The sequence below is a fragment of the Sycon ciliatum genome, chromosome 5 (genome assembly GCF_964019385.1).
Source record: "Sycon ciliatum chromosome 5, ocSycCili1.1, whole genome shotgun sequence".
Lineage (NCBI taxonomy): Eukaryota > Metazoa > Porifera > Calcarea > Leucosolenida > Sycettidae > Sycon > Sycon ciliatum.
In genome coordinates this window covers 8,009,956-8,027,536 of record NC_088647.1, presented here as the reverse complement: position 1 = coordinate 8,027,536, position 17,581 = coordinate 8,009,956, and the positions used below count along the sequence as shown (strand labels likewise).

General features: G+C 46.7%; 1 protein-coding gene and 1 long non-coding RNA gene across 2 annotated transcripts; both read right to left on the bottom strand.

Moving 5' to 3' along the window:
- Positions 1-295: 295 nt before the first annotated feature.
- Positions 296-10,312, bottom strand: LOC135817430 (uncharacterized). Its single transcript, XM_065330615.1, has 6 exons — positions 9,722-10,312; positions 6,149-6,221; positions 4,232-4,318; positions 3,141-3,572; positions 1,560-1,682; positions 296-871 (listed from the first exon to the last, which is right to left on the bottom strand). The coding sequence occupies exons 1-6, from the start codon at positions 9,752-9,754 to the stop codon at positions 822-824; spliced, it is 798 nt and encodes a 265-aa protein (XP_065186687.1). The 5' UTR covers positions 9,755-10,312; the 3' UTR covers positions 296-821.
- Positions 10,313-12,409: 2,097 nt separating this feature from the next.
- On the bottom strand, positions 12,410-14,358 carry LOC135816599 (uncharacterized). The gene is made up of 3 exons (XR_010553401.1): positions 14,069-14,358; positions 13,802-13,972; positions 12,410-13,273 (listed from the first exon to the last, which is right to left on the bottom strand). It is a non-coding gene; the product is annotated as an uncharacterized LOC135816599 (long non-coding RNA).
- Between the last annotated feature and the right edge of the window lie 3,223 nt (positions 14,359-17,581).

Genomic DNA, 17,581 nt, shown 5'->3' with positions numbered 1-17,581 from the left:
CACGTGCACACACACACGCACACACCAGGGGCGTAGCTGCCCCCCCCCCCCTTCTAGGGGTACACGGCCGGTTCATCTTTACCGGAACGCGTAGAATGGCTGGTGCATGTCATCATGGTCACTATGTGCATGCAGAAACTAGGTCGAACTTTTAGGAGGGTGCACGTACCCCATGCGGGCTACACGCCTGCACACACATACATATACACACACATGCACACACATGCACACACACACATGCACAACATAGATGCTATCATGCACTTGCAAGCTATCAAGGCTGGCATGAATGAGCACCTTGTAAAGCACAGCAAATAAATAAATATGCTGAAGTGTGATGGTACAGCTGAATACAGGTAAGGCATATATCACAGCAGATGGCAGTAGCAGATACGGAAGATAACAATGACCATGCTTCATATTCTCTCATGATATCCGCTAGAATACTGGACAAAAACCGGATTGACGTATGGATGTGGCAACAGTTACAACTTTGACAGCAGCTTTGTCAAGTTTTAGGTACAAAGTCATTCTAAAATAGCCTGATCAAGGCCTTACCATATGGGGTAAAGCAGCTCTCACCGACCATTAGATTTCTGATATTTAAAAAAATTAACAAAATATAATAGCAAATGGGGCTAAGCATGTATTATGGTACATCGGTAGTGATCACTCTTTTCAACTTCTGCGTGTGCTGCACATGCATGGTATTAAATGTGTTCTCCCTCTCTCCCTCTCTCTCTCTCCCTCTCTCTCTCTCCCTCTCTCTCTCTCTCCCTCTCTCTCTCTCCCTCCCTCTCTCTATAACAAAGTACACTGGGTCATGATGGTAATCTAGCCTTCTGCGGGTGTCTTCTTTCAATTCGGTATTCTACAGTCAGCACACAGAGAAGGCATCACATGGAGATAGAGCGAATGGCACACACACACGCCTAGCTAGCCACTATTGTAACATTTCATGTCGTCCTGATGAATGATTTCACTCAAGTGTGATAAATCATAATAGTTTGAAATGGTGCATCATTAAATTGCCACCCACTGTAACTTTTCTAGGATTGGGAGAACTTCAAAATTCAAAGGATCAGTTAGGGAAGTGAACTGCTTGAAAAGAGAACAAATGCTACTAGACCCACCAGGACTCGAACCCGGGACCTTGCTAATCATGAGCAATGCTCTAACCATTTGAGGTATATGGGACCAGGCCAAACTTAGAAGGCGCTGACAAGCTTTCCACTCTCAAGCCAGCTCACAACACGTCCCACGCAATCAAATTGATGGCAAGTGCCATCAGTACGATTGTGTGGCACGTGATGTGAGCTGCTACTAGTGTCATATGCACCTATGCATATACGTATACAAAACAGAGAGGTTCCAGGCTGTCCAAGAGAGTGCTCAATACCAAGAGGCAGAGCTGGTCCAAACAATAAGAGCACAGAGAAAGTGTTTTCTGATGATCGCTTAATGCGTGAAACTCGGAGTTAAAACACTTTCTCCGTCCTCTTATTGTTTGTTTCATATACGTATACATGTTCGTAGAAGATATTGCAGGTGAATCTCACCGTTAATCTTGTTTGTTTTCCAGCACAAGCCAACGAGAACCAGTGCTGAGAGTATAGACAGGGTGATGGATGCCGAGCCCATTGTGATATACGCTGTGTGCTTGTAGTCCGTGTCGTGGGATTCTGCAGAAAAAGACATGGACGCGGCACCAATACGTAAATTCACCACTTCACAATACTGTCAAGTTGACCAGATTGCTATTGCTACAGCACTGCCGGTCACCGAAGAACTGGGGGGGGGGGGGGGGGAGGTCAGCATCCTAGCCTAGACCGTTCTTAAGTTCATGTTTTACCGTCTATGCGCTGTTGAGTCACCGCGCATACATAAGTGTGCTGTGCTTGGTGAACTTCTAGCCTGGTCGTTCTTCGGCGCCCGACAGTACTGTATGCACAATCTATGAGCAGCAGCACGCACTGGCTTGACTGGCTTGACTGGTATGCAATTACATGCCAGTAAGTACAATGTAGTACTGTTGCTTTCGGTGCAGAAAGTCGACAGTTTGAAGCTGTACGAACAACACTACCGGCTTCAGTACATTCAGCAGCTCAGTTTCATAAGAAGGTTGGTTTCTCGCAACACTCGAGCTCGCGCTTTCCCCGCCAACTTGACTCAACACTTCACTGACTCACGACTGCCAGCGAGAGCACACGAGAAGTCCATCAAACCATCGACTTGGCACACCTGCAAGAAAACCGCACCACTCCCTGCATAACAACGCGAGTTCAAGGGTTAGAGGCAACCAAACTTCTTGTATTTATTGCCGACTTCGCCACCAATAATGCGTGCTCGTTTCAGTGTGAACAGATTACGAGCTGTGGACCCTATAAGCTTCTACCAGCCCACGAATCGGCACATTCTCCAGGACACGCAATGGAGCGTAGTAGAGCTATCAATTACTGGTCTTCTCTTGAAAACTGCCACCGATTTAGGAGCTGCATCTGTGCCTTGAGGCTTGAGGGGCTGGTGCTCCTATGGATGCGGAGAATTCAGTCTGAGTCTCACACGCTCCGTAAGATACGTATATCTTGAGACCGGCATGTGGCTTTCCAGTTCATGCACCGAAGTGCTGTGGATTAAGCGTGCATCCCTGGATCAAGCGGAATCCTGTCGTATTAGGACAGTCTCCGCTGCACAAAGGGCGTCCACTCAGGGCAGGTTTTACTGTAAATAAATAACTACCGGGGGTATAGTTTAAAAACAATGTACGTAGTGTCCAGTATGGCTGGCTGATCACACTTTTAGGACACTGCTGTTCAGTCAACTATTCAACCCCATTTTCACGTTATCCCAGCATACGAGGGAGCAAGGCGTTGCCAATGCACTGCTGCGAGTGCAATCTGCCTGCCTGACTGCACCATGCCTCTACAACACAGTCAATGCAATCACCACGACAACGGCTACGAGCCCATTGCGCAATGACGTAATTTTTACCGTCAACACGCCACACAGCTACCCGGGTATGGACGTGTGTGGGGTGTTGAACAGGCAGTGTGTTTGCTGATCCCAACATGCTCACATGCATTACTCTCGCAATCTACTAGTACATTTGGCAATGCGCAATGGGCTTATTAGGATATTACCTGCACATGCGGTGTATTCCGGCGACCAGCTCCCACCGAGCTGACACATCGTCACATGATACTCCGTCCTGGCCAGAGCATCAGCAGGATTGTGGACCTCACTGTTGCAGGTGAACCTCACTGAAGTGTGTGCGGGCACACGGCGAGGAAAGTCCATTTCATCACCACTAGCATTCACGAGAGAAATGGACAACGCAAGTCGGATGAATCTCGGCGACAGAGTGCAGTATTTCAGGGGCCGTGTTGTGACGTGGGTGGCCGTGGCGTGGCCCGGGCCAGCGGAGGTCACCGCTCGCATGATGACCACCACACGGTTTCCAAACGGCAGTCCAGTGATGCGGTGGTGTGTCGACTGTGAGCTGATATTCACCTGTGTGACTTGAAACTGAAGTTGTACAACACCATAGTCGAGCTGATAATATTGGAGAACTCCTGTTGTTGAAGAAGGGCAAAAAGAGTACAGATTCACGGATAGCACATGATCACATTTCCCAGAGATGTTTGATAGGCAACCACACAGCATCAGAGCTATGGAAAGGCAAATCCATGCATGCATTGGTGTGTAGCTTCTAGCAATTGGAGAACCCCGAGTTGTCCAGCATGATATACAGGATTTCCATGCACGGACAGTTCTGCATAGAAACTGCACCGGAAACAGCGACCAGCTTTTAGTGTATCAATTGCCATATCTGACCTGCACACACAGTGCCCAACGTGCTTGACTGCAACAGGGTTGAAGTGTGCTCAGAAGCGAGTGCATACAGTTAACGAAAATGACAAGGGACAGTGCGAGGTGTGAAACTCGTGGGTGCTTCGTCTGCATGACAGTGTTCCATACCAACACGTGTCAATACGAGTGAGTACATGTATAATGGAAGTATGTGCATGATCCGGCATGCCGCGAATGTATGGAACCTTGTTCTAAAGACCACTTGGTTTTAACGACCACTTTTGCTCGCACCGTGGGGTGGTCACCTAAACCATGCTTTACTATACAAGTAATTGTGATAGTACTGTAGTACCGGTAACTACGATTGCGAATGGTGTCAATTCTGTAGGTCCCAAATGCCACAGTATAACCCACTACTTACCATTGGTTACCAATGGTGGCTGCCACTTGACGTCAACTTCAGAGTCAGACCTGGCAAAGGCAGCCAGGTTGGCCACCGGACCAGCAACTGATAAAGCATAAAAAGGACAGCAGCAAGCCCAACTCTCACAATCACAACAAAGCCACCAAGACAGTTGTCAATGATAGGATAGGGAGCACTGTCTTTGAGCTGCTCTGACTGGCTCTGGTTGGATGTTGAAGAAAAATGACCACTTTCTTTGTCGATGGCGAGAAAAGTGTCAATTTTCCCCCGCGTTGGTAACTATAGCATGCATGTACGCCCGCCGCCCGTACACGCACACACACACACACACATACACACATACACGCACGCCTCAGACCTCAGACTTGCCCATCGCGGAAGCGATGATAGCGAACAGCTATGTTAGACATAGCAACTTGTGCTGGGATTACACCGTTCAACAGCTTGCAAGGCATGCACACATTCTGCCTTCTCTCTCTCTCTCTCTCTCTCTCTCTCTCTCTCTCTCTCTCTCTCTCTCTCTCTCTCTCTCTCTCTCTCTCTCTCGCGCGCTCTTTCTTTCTATCTTTCTCTACTCCAATCACGAACTCTTTTTAGAAACCCTATCTTTCAGACGTCTCTCTTTCTCTCTGTATCTATCTCTAAAGGCATTAATGACGATAAAAGGATGGAGCATGCGGTCTATGTACATCCATGAGGAAAACCTCGTGTCACAAAATATCATGTAATAAGTGTTACAGTATGCGGTTGATGTTACTAAGCTCGTGTATGTGACAGGGTGTGTGGACGGGGTGTGGAGCATGTGAGGGTAAATGGGCACATGGTAGGATGGAGTGGAGGGGGCATGTTGCACTCCCTATAGAACTCGTCTGTCCAAGGGAGAATATGACAACAGCTATACCTGATTGGATACAGTCAACTTCGCTAATAACGACTGTTGTCGTGCACGTGCACGTGTCCCAGGTCGTCAGACTAACACACGGGTCGAGCGAGATCCCTCGTCACAAACAGTTTAGAAACACATGTCTTCGAACAAACAACAACTACCAAAACTCCATTGAAGCATCAAAAATTCAAAATCAAAGGAGAAAAAAGAACCAAGAACGGAGAGCTGGGGACGCACGTACCCGGCCCCGTACCGGGCGCACAGCCAAGGAGGATGACACCGTAGCGTCCCCACGCTCGACTGGCAAAGAAAACAGCAAGCAAAGAAATCTGACGAGTGCGAGCGCAGTTTCAACTTCCAGCATTTTGAATGACAAGCTGCAAGCGCGAAGCGAGACACGTGACCGAAAATAATGCATGATGTCATCAGTGCACACGCGGACATATGCAAAAAGGTCAAAAGCGAGTGCTGCAAGAAACAGCACAAATAAATAATAGTTCGGATGGCGAAGAGCTAGAAAGGCAGATTCCTAATCATCGAAGAACAATACATATTGTAGAGTTCCAACGCGACTGCCGGGAGATGCTGGCACCCACCAGACGGGTGGTTGCTGCCCCTGTCAGAGAAATAGAACGGAAACTGAGGCAGAGGAGCCACGTTGCAAACGGTGAAATGCGCAAGGTAAGAATATTCAAGCGGTGTCAACTTTACGACGTACTGAGTAATATATGGGTAGACAAAGACAAACACTAACAAATGGAGAACGTTCCAACAGAAGCCGTGAGTGAGAAGAGAGGTGAGAGAATGAGAGCCCTTTCCTGATCGGATCCGCAACAACTGTAGATATAACGACAATTCGCGAATAACGACAGAATTTCCATGCCCAGAGCAAAGTCCCATCCCACTGTAATACATATAATGAGACTTCGGGTATAACGACACTTCGCGAATAAGGACACCTTTTTAACGCCCCACCGAGTGTCGTTATAAGCGAAGTTGACTGTATTATAATTATTGCATTGTCGTACCTGCTTGCTTCTCATTCACAGCACCGTGGATAGTGTTGGCTACCACCACCAAGAGGAGAGGCAAGACGTGCAGCTATGGAGAACATAGTCATGGAAAGAAAACACAACAAATGACTATATGATTGTACGGTTTGCGTGGGAGTCAACCATACTGATTATTCCGCAGCCATGGATAGCTTTTTTTTTTTTAGAAGTGCCACCACCCTCAATGATCAAGGCTCTGCGCTGCTAAGAAGAACATAGTCATAATGGTGGTCTTCACAAAGCAGCCAAAAGCCTATCCAGCCGTGTGACTGATTGCAGCAAGCTTCAGCTGCTTATCACTCAGACCATGAGTACATGGAAACCAAGGGCATGTTCAATTGGTAGGATCGGGATCCCGATCCACTGGATACGCACCCTTTCAATTGGTCGAATCCGGATCCGGATCCTTCGGATTTGGATCCGGTCAACCCACCTCGGGGAGCAGGGCTGACCGGATCCAACGGATCCAAATGTGACCTTTGTGCGTATATGGCGGGTGAAAATCATTTTTGTACACATTGTGGTATGCACACGTGGATGGAGATAGAGCTTGTTGACTTTTTGTACGGTGCACGAGATGAGTATGACGTTCACCCTTTTGGGTGACTTGTGACCGCCATTGTCAACATGGCAACAGTCAAGGTCCAAAATAAAGTGTTCAGTTGAATCTGAAGGATCCGACGGATCTGAGATCTGGATCCCGATCCTTACCAATCGAACATGCCCCAAGAGTGTGTAGCTTTTGACTTTTCTGCACGGGTGTCTGGCACGTAAAAAAAATCCTGGGTCACATCATACTTGATGCAGATAAGCGACAGGAAGTGGCGTAGTGCGTACGACTGAGCTGCAGTTGTGCAGCACGAGGTCTGCTTGAATCCTGCTTGTGCGGCAATGTGCACACTACATCACTAAAATGACGTAATCCAGGAATTTCGCTGTCACGCCAACCCATCCATGCAAGCAGCACACTCTGGGTATCATGTACGTTTTCAGGCGTGTGCGCCGGTGCCCTTGAAGGGGGCTTGTTGGGGGCCTCCCCCGGGAAAATTTTCAAAAAATGAAGCAAAATCCTGCATTTTGAGCGAAAAAAGGGGGGTTCCGGGCACCCAGGAACCCATACGGTATCTTGGTGATGCTAACCACATACTGTTAGTACGGACACAGTGAAGAAGTGCGCAATATTGAATACAGGTGGAATCCTGATAATTCGAATACGGCTTAATTCGAACATACCGCTTAATTAGAAGTTTTTCCAGGACCGATTTCTATCAATACGATTCCCACATCTTTTGTTCTGATAATTCGAACCTCGAACTGGACATGTCGGTTAATTAGAAGTCCTACAGATTCCACTTACTGTAAGACATGTTATTATAACGAGTCGCAAATTTAACGATTGTCCAAAATTCATAGGTTAACGAGAAGATATGTTAACGATCTTGCAGTATTCTGCCATATCCACACACAGCATATATGAAGCAGTACGGCCTCAACGGATCTTATTATAACGAAGAAATGTCATCCGTTAAAACGTTAGATTTGCTTCCTCGTTATATATACATGTCTTACAGTACATAGAAAATGTGTGGGATTTGTGCTGATAATTTGAAGTTAGCAAAGTGTAATTCGAAGTTCACTGTACACTGTACTGGTCAGTTCAGTGTCCGTAAAATTTGTGGCTAAGGTCCATAGCGCAACTCTGCGTGACCATGAGAGCATTTTGACATACATATTAGGATTCATGTTTGGATAATTAGAATGTCCGGATAATTAGAAGTTTTTTGCTGGCATTTCGAGGTTCGAATTATCAGGATTTCACCTGTAATACAATCCATGCATGTGGTTGGTTGGACTGGCTCCACATGGCCGCACCAGTTCTATGAACCTAGGGATGTCGACACATGTACCGTAAAGTACCATTGATCCGCCCCCCATGCCATGTCGCTTCCCAGCTGGGTTTTCGGCAGGGGGCGGGAATTAGATCAAGGCTGTCAAGTGCAGTACGATGTACAACAATGTGGAGAACCAGACTCGATGTGCTGGTTTGTGCACATTTTCATCCTGCACTGGCACATATTGTGTACAGCAATGCATGGGTCGGTTCAACATCGTACTTTGTTGTATACGCAGAAGTCGCTTCACAGGTAGAAACTCGACAGGAGGCAGCAATTAGAGAGGGCCCGGGGCGGATCAACGGTACTTTACGGTACTCGTACCTGATAAGATTCATTTGCAGACATGTACGGGGCCAGTCTTTCTAGACCAGTCCACCCTATTTCAGAGTCATTTGCACATGTACTGTACATACACATACATGTGTGTATCTATCCCCCCCCCCCCCCACACACACACACACACACACACACACACACACACACATGCGTGTGCACACGAGTGCATTCAGGAAAAAGCAATGACTTAGAAAACTTCGAACTTGGATGGTGAGCCAATGTATTCAAGGATTTAAAAAAAGGAATTACATAAATTGTTATGAGTTATAACTAACTGTCCACCATAGTAAACAGGTCAGACAATCATGTACATGTACATCATAATAATATTGTTGTCGCACTAGCTGACTGTAATAGTCTGTATGATGTACTTTGGTGGACAGTTAGTCATAACTCATCACATTTTCTTTCCATTTTATCCATACGTATGCCTGGCTCACAGTACTCCGGGCCGATAATTCGGCCGATGCTCCGGCACCAACACCAACACCTACATGAAATCGGCCGACTGGGTCAGACCACCTATACACACACGGATTTGACGGAAACGTGTGCGACAACATCGTCCACACCAGGTGATTATCGTGCCGATCTTGAGGATTTTTCGTAAGATTCCATATCGGCCGACAATCCGGGTCTAGTGTGCACCAGGCATAAGGATATTGATCAGGAATGTTGTTCATGTGCTATGCCAGTCCATGGGCATGGATCTGAGAAAGACCAGCATACTACAGAATTATAATAGTATGACTGCACTCTCACTAGTCTCTCAGGTATTCACGGTATTGGTGTGTCTGTAATCTTACAGTTGACAGCCCGTAGACTAGTACTGTGATCTGGGTAGCAGGGGAACAGCAGATCAGCCGTCACGTCAGGACACGAGCCATGTAAGGACATGCAGTCTTGACCCGTCACAGCGGCAGCATGACACACTGCCACAGAACTAAGTGCCTAGTGCCAGTCGTGCCGCTTGATGTCCATGTCGTGTTCGCAGTTTATCGAATACACAACAGGACTGAGGTAGTAAAAGCAAAGTAACATTACTCGTTCGTTTTAGCCGGATTCGCGGCCGCATCACCTGACGAGTTTAGGAAGACATCAAGCAAATACATTCGCATCGATATCGGCGGGCCACCACTTCGCCCATAATATTTTATCCTCAGTGTCCGGCAAAATGCAGACCTCACAAGTGAGTCAGGGGATCAAAACAGTACTTTTACAACATGAAAGTATGCCAGCAAGCAGTGCAGTGCATGCTGGGAAGAACTCGCAACTCAGGACTACACACACCACACATAGTAATACATGAGTCATTTACCTTCATGAAGAGAGTGTCGGTTCTTCCGTGCATCGTCTTCACCGCCGACTCTTCATAATCATTATCATTGACTGTTTACTCCAGCAACAGTGCGAGCGAGACTGCTCGGTTCTTCTGGGCATGCAGCAGTTGAATATCCTGCCAAAGGAATTACTAGTAGTACCAGCCGCTGCATGGACAATGATAGACAATGTACCCCACCTAACACTTAACAGTTGTCAGCTGGCAAGACAGCAGGAACAGCAACTACTGCAGATACTGAGCAGACCGTGATTGCGTGAAGCACGAAAACTTCGAAAAAGCAGTCGGAACCGTGTCTGTCAGGACAATGATATCCGGTACCCTACGTTCTACAGACAGTCCTGCCAAGAGTAGATAAACAGTTGTTTATCTTTCTACTCTTGTTACTAATGTAACAGACGTCTACGACCTGTGTCATGCCACACGACATGTGAACAACACCTTTTCGCTCTGATCTGAAGACTGACCACACACGTACACACTTCCTGCTGACAGTTCGGCAGAGCGCAACGGTGCCCGGGTGGTATTTTCAACGGCCGAATTACCTTTTTCTAATCTTCACAATGGGCATTTCGTTGCATCGGCATCCGTTTTCGAATGGTTGGCTCAAAACTACATGTCTGATTGTAAGTGACTGGTTGTACGTGATTGTAACTATTACTACTTGGCTGGTTGTAAGTGGTTCGCACAGTGACTACCGGTATCTTGGGCTTTCTATTGACGTTTTTGTCAAGTCTAGTTGTAGTAAAATCCCAAAAGAGCGCCCCTACGTAGCTACATTGTACCTCAGCTCAGCTCCGCAACCATTCGAGTACTGAGTAGATCCATTTGGGGAGGGGCGGTTGGGCGAGTCCTCCTTGCGCTGAATTGCCGCATTTACTACATGAAAGAGTACTCACGTTCACCCTACGAAATTATTATTATTATTATTTAAATTTTGAAAAGGGCAATCCCCACAGGCCTAAGCCTTTTTACAGGGTACCCTATGTGATCACGTACAGATTTGCGGAATAGTGAAAGCGAGGGGCAAGAGCGAATGTCAGCTGGAAGAGAATTCCAGCGGTCAGAAGCCAGAAAGCTCAAAGCGAATAAGCCATAACGATTGCGTGCTTTACTTGTAGGCAGAGCAAGTGAATCTATGGACTGGGAACGTGTACGGGCAGCTGTGTGTGTTGCGGCAGAACGAAGGCAGAAGCAATCAGAGATAAGAGCAGAGTGCAAAAAAGAAATCTGTGCGTGCGTCTCGTGCACCGACAGATCAAACGACGAAAGTACTACGACTCCCAGGTCTTGACCTCTGCAGAGGTCAAGACCTGGGAGTCGTAATACTTTCGTCGTTTTGTGCGATTCCTGGTCAAGAGGGGGAACTGTTGCGTACATTTCCAACCGGGTCGAGGCTGCAGTATAGTAGACGTCTATGGCCTTATCACACTTGACGTACGCCACACGTTTCAAGCATTGCTGTCTGGCTATGACCATATCTCCCTCCTCAACTAGCTCTCCGATGTTGTGCCTACCATGTCTTCTTCACAGATTCTGCCTGAACAGATGCTCACTCCCCAACGCATTCACGCTGCACAACTTTTCACTACTTTCACTTTAGCTCATACGTGTACATGTACATCCTTCAAAGCGGTGAACCCCTTGCATGATAGGCGACAAGCCTCTGGGTCATCCTAATAAAGATATTATTATTACCGTATATTCTCTATTATAAGCGCAGGTCTCCATGGGGCTGTTAAGTGTGACGTCACGGCCCCTTCGATACGCATAGCAACGGAGAGCACTGGGGACAAACAAAAGTCGCGTCCTCTGGATGGAACCAGTTGTCAAAGGCAACAGCATCTAAATGACTGGAGAGAGAGCAGTTTTTCTTTGCTTTTTCTTCAAGCGATTGTTGTCGCTCTTTACTCCTTGTTCTTTCCTCTACAAATCTCCTGTAGTCGTCGAGGGCCTTCATAATGGCTGTGAAATTGGCTGCCCACTGTAAAACTCCGTGTTTGAGAGTCCTTTGAAGATTCTTCCCGTCCTGATGGATCAAAGTACGAGCGCTCCCTGTGGATTCGATTATAATAATTATTATGTAGGTGAGTTGTTCAAGAAATCAGTGTCTTCTTTCTGTCTCTGCCCTCACGCTGGCACAATAATATCAGCCTCTATATCCATGACAGCTCGCACCTCCCGTAAACTGCATGACTTAGATATATTCTCGCCCTCCGTGGTGATTGAAGACCCATGGAAGAAGTTATTATGTTCAGAATGATGTCCTGAGAATATATTAAAATAAAATAATTCTAGGAAATTGTTACAGGGTATTTTGGAAGGATGGAGAGAGAGAGAGAGAGAGAGAGAGAGAGAGAGAGAGCAGTGAAGTGTTTGTCTCACTGTAATTACTCCAGATTATTGAATGGTGTATGATCTACTCGATATTTTCCGCAATGGGTTTTCCTGATTTGCGGGATCTCTTCTTTTGCTGTTTGCGTGTTTACAGGAAGAGACTGTCTGGTGTATCTGCACCACATCCTGGGGACATGAAGTCAGAGGCAGGGTCGTCCAGTGATGCAACACTGCCGTTCTATGTGCAACGTCACCGCTAATTCCCCCGGCGAAAACACAAAAAGACAAACACGTCACGAGACTACAGTATTGACCGTTCTGGTAATGAATCGCGACTGCTCGGACAGTCGATAATCAAAACACAGAGCACCAGCATGATGTTTTGATATTGGGAACCACACACCAGCTCAATTCTCAAGCCCAAAAATTGATGAATACAAAACACAGAGCGACGCAACAAGAGATCATCCGGCAACCAAACCAACCTGGGTCTAATGCACTGAATAGTCTTGAAATACGCAGGCCACACAAAGCAGTGCAAGCACATACTGTTACAAGGTACATGCGTTGCAGAACAAAGTGTCACCAAAGATACACAGGGCTATAGCTGCACACTCATGCATGTGCTCGCTCAGCCCAAGAACACGCATGATGATAGAAATAATCCGGGGGAAACACGCTAGCACCGAAGTAAGCATCAAGACGTAAATAGTCATCACCACAAGCCCATAGCCCTAAGGTCGTCGGGGCGTCACAGAGCAAGTATGAACAAGTGAGCGCCATAAAAATCGATCGCGTGCAGCAGCGAGCAGGGACTGCACGTCAAGTGCAGTCCATGAAATAATATTATCAAGCCATGACATTCTGGGCCTGCCTCGGCAACGACCTCCAGCAACACAACCCTGAAGAACAGTCAATGACAAACAGCCGGAACGAACAATATGACCAAAAAATTGCAATTTCCTTTTACGAACAGAAACAATAAGTGGGACTTGTTTGTGAATACTATTTATTTCCTCTCTAACAGACACATTCGTCCGTAAATAGTGCAGCTCTGAAAGAGTAAAAAATTACATTGACATGTACATTGGTGTGCCGAGTAGTATCGTCCTTGATTACCCATCCAACCAAGACGTTATCAGGTCCCAGACGCCGAGATCGCACGCCGAATGTGAAGTGCATCTAGCCTTGAACCTGTTGCACAAGGCACACACATATGACAAAAATGACATCCACTCCGATTATTTCCAGAGGCCAATCATAACAGAACACAGAAATGAAACCACGGGCTCAACAAAGTACATGTAAACGCAAAGGAAATTAGTTAAAATAATCCATGAAGTGCTATTTTAATTCCAGCGCTGACTGCAGTGTGGCGTCGTGGCCCGATACCCGCTGAGCATAGACACAAACTCCATTTCACAGGGGCAAGACATACTATTTTGGAATAAAGTCATAAAGTACAGCACTCTAATGACATAACGGACAACTCGTGCAAATGCGTGGTCTGTTCATCCGGCCAACTCGGCCACGCATGAGAGTGTGTGCATGTACGCGCGCACGCAAGCGCGCGCGTGCACACACACCATGTGTTTGGTGCGTATGGCGTACCTGTTGCGGAGATATGAAGATGGAATCATCAGTATCATGATGTTATGTACAGTGTATGTTTGAGTGTAAAGTAAATTTTATTTTATTACACATTTCTTCGACACAACTTACTCCACATCTTCGCATTTCTCATAATCCATCCACCTACACTCCGTCTCAGTTGAGGAAAACTCTCCCAGGTACAGGTATACAATAGTCACCACAGCCATGTGATGACATTGGGATGGGTCCCAAGCACGATTGCACTCTCCAGTTACAATATAATTTATTTGTCCAGATTATCTGTGCAGACAAAATGCAATGCATAGCGGCAATCGATGGATGAAGAGAGAGAGAGTTTGTAAATACACATATCTGTCCACTTGTTCAGGAGCTTACCTTTTGGAGTTCCCATCGTTTACACGATCTCTTATGCTGTCTTGCACCTTGGCTTTGTTGACCATGGATACGCCATCCCAGAAGACATTCTACAGGAGCTACTAATGCAGAGCGTTTTTCACGCTCGATCTCGGCGATCTACCTCGTCACGCCAATAAAATCCTCCGTGACACTGGCTACAGTCACAAGAGACGTCTCAGTAAGGTAATGAGCACGAAAACACCGTCGAGATCAAGGACAAAGAGAAAACAAAACACTCACTGAAAACAGCAAAGAAGAAACGAAGAAATGTACACGATTCCTATATGTTGCCACTGACAACTGGTTCGGTGGAGACGACGCTACTTTTGTTTGTCCCCAGTGGGATCGTTGCTATGCGTATCGAAGGAACTGTGACGTCATCACTTAACAGCCCCATTACAAGCACAGTCTCTAATAAAATAAAACTAGCACACTGTGAGCACCTTTCGAAACATTATAAGCACGGTCTCTATTATTAGCACGGTCTTGGTGGAATCAATGCGGCATGCGTGATATCTAGCATGTATTTCTTCTTGCCCTGTATGGATGTATTGGTTGAAAAAATATAAGCACGGTCTCCAATATAAGCGCGGTCTCCAATATAAGCACGGGGTAGAGGGGTGTTGAAAAAATATAAGCACGGCGCTTATAATAGAGAATATACGGTATTATCATCAATAATTATGTTCTTGTCCTCTATCCTAGTCCAAATCCTGCCTTGCCCATGCATGACTCTCATGAAATGCCCGTACTAAATAGTCTATAGAACAAGAATATTGGATATCATACTTATTATTATTATTATTATTATTATTTGGAAAGGATTGGGAGAACTTCAAATTCAAATGATCAGTCGGGGAAGTGAACTGCCTGAAAAGAGAAAAAAAACGCCAGACCCACCAGGACTCGAACCTGGGACCCTGCTTGTCATGAGCAATGCTCTAACCACTGAGCTATGGGACCAGGCTGAACCTAGAAGGCGCTGACAAGTTTTTCACTCCAAAGGCAGCTCACAACACGTGCCACACATACTGATGGCACTTGGGTCTTTTTCCCTCCCCCAGGGGACCAACCACGGTCAGTTTCTGGAAACTACCAGACTGATCCTTTGAACATGAAGTTCTCCCAATCCTTTCCAAATTTAATCACTTTCTTTCACCTCTGGTAGTTTCCAGAAACTGACCGTGGTTGGTCCCCTGGGGGAGGGAAAAAGACCCAAGTGCCATCAGTATGTGTGGCACGTGTTGTGAGCTGCCTTTGGAGTGAAAAACTTGTCAGCGCCTTCTAGGTTCAGCCTGGTCCCATAGCTCAGTGGTTAGAGCATTGCTCATGACAAGCAGGGTCCCAGGTTCGAGTCCTGGTGGGTCTGGCGTTTTTTTCTCTTTTCAGGCAGTTCACTTCCCCGACTGATCCTTTGAATATGAAGTTCTCCCAATCCTTTTCATTATTATTATTATTATTATTATTATTATTATTTATTCATATTTTACTAGGGCAGTCCCCACAGACCTATGGTCTTCTTACAGGGTGCCCTAGCCACGTGAAGATAGCGGAGCGAAGTGCAGCAGGTAGGGATATGGTGCGAATCGCGGCAGGGAGGGCGTTCCATCGGTCAGCTCCAAGATAAGATACAGAGTGATAGCCAAAATACAATCTGGCATGGGGCAGTACCAGGCCGAGCAATTCCTGAGAACGGGTAATTCTAGCAGTGCGGGATGATGAGACAGCACGAGGAGTGAAAAGTCGGCAAAGTAGGGGACTAGCACGAGCATTTATGCATCTATGTAGAAACACATAGAGGTTGGCAGCATAGCGAATATTTAACGGTGTTAGGTATATTATTAGGGAAGGCCTCTTTTACGGGCAAAGCAAAGCACAATCATCACCATGTATCAGTACAGTGAGTAGTTAAACCCAACACGAATGAAAAATGTGAAATGGAATAAAAACAATATTTGTAAAAAATAAATAAATTAAAATTAAAATTCAATATCGAACACGAATAAAATAAAATAAACAATATGTAAAAAATAAACAATATCGAACACGGAATTAATTCCGGAACTATCTACTCAACCAATTCATAATGCAATACCCGCACACTGCGTCAGTGATGGAACTCCGCTACCCGATCAACATGCAGAGACCACTCAATCACATGATTAGATTTAGTTAGAGGCCGCTCTCCACAATGGCCAACTCCCTCATCGCATTAACTGGACGATGGTAGGCCGAACGTGCACCGCGAATGCACATTATGGCTGCCCTGAGCAAAGCGAAGGACAAGCGACACCGCACATAGGCCATTAGCTGGGCATACGGTCGATCGGCAGTTGCCAGCAATGCACACAACCGCTTAATGAATGCAGTACACTCCGGAGCACAACAACCCGCCGTGGTAAAGACTAGAGGGGTAAATGAACCACGGTCGACATTGTTGATACGCTCGGCATACTCACTCTTCTTGCGGCGCTCATGTTGCTTCAGAAGATCACTGACGGGCTTGCTCTTGTATGATGCTGCATCCGGGTGGAAGACCCGGACATCGAAGAACGCATTCTGAGCCCGGGTCCAGAACCCACGAGCTCGGACATCAGCCCGGGCGTCGTTCGCGGTGTTTGTTGATGCCGATAAAAACACCTCGCCTGTGATCGGAGCAAGTACAGGCTCGACTGCCACATCTGAGCATACCTCCGTCAGAAGATCCGCCACGATATCTCTTACTTCATTGTGGCGAATTGTCGGGAAACCTCCGCGGGGGCAAATCATCGCATGCGTGGCGTCGAACGGCTCCCCACACACACAGCTCGCTGGTGTGTCCAAGAGAGACCAACCATAGCGGAGAGCTAGAGCGTCGCGGAAGTCTCCCTTGGACAGATGGTGACCATGGTCTGCCAGAGGCAATACCCCGAGCCAACTCGACACACCTTTCGTGGACAAACTCTCCAGCCGACGAGCCAGGGCAGGGGACGCACTGCTCTTGATCGTGACGAAATCATTCTGCTCCCTCTGACGACGGTCATGCGCTAGCCGTGTCTTCTCGCTTAGGGCGCGTTCAGACTGGCGTGAATAGCCGCCGGAAAGCTGCAGCGTAATCCCGGGAATCGCAATCACACTGCACGTGTATCCCGCTGGAATGGCCAGTACATGTGAAGCTTCGACATTTGAATATTTTTGAGTTGACTCAGTTTGAGTTGGATATCAAAATAAACTCATTCAGTCTGTTGAGATACTGGATCATTGTGCTTTTGCTTGTGCTTGTCGACGGAAAGAATACTATGTCCGGAGTGTTTGGTGCTTGGGTGGCATTCATCCGCTCCGCGATCAGAGTATTCTTCTCGTTCGCAGTAACGTTTTGCCTGCAGAGCGGCCCGCAAAAATCACCACGTACAGCTCCATGAACTCCCTCTCCATTGCTGATTCGAACAAAGATTTCGGCATGATCGGAGAAGTTGGCAGTCTAGAAGTCAAAACTCAAAAGCATGCAGTCAG

What these genes read in the sequence shown, in the direction of transcription:
- LOC135817430 (XM_065330615.1), bottom strand. Translation starts at nt 9,754, where the DNA reads ATGCACGGAAGAACCGACACTCTCTTCATGAAG. An exon ending in GCCACCATTGGTAACCAATG is followed by an intron (nt 3,573 to 4,231) that starts GTAAGTAGTGGG and finishes CTTCAACAACAG; the next exon opens with GAGTTCTCCAATATTATCAG. An exon ending in GAAAACAAACAAGATTAACG is followed by an intron (nt 872 to 1,559) that starts GTGAGATTCACC and finishes TGCTGACTGTAG; the next exon opens with AATACCGAATTGAAAGAAGA.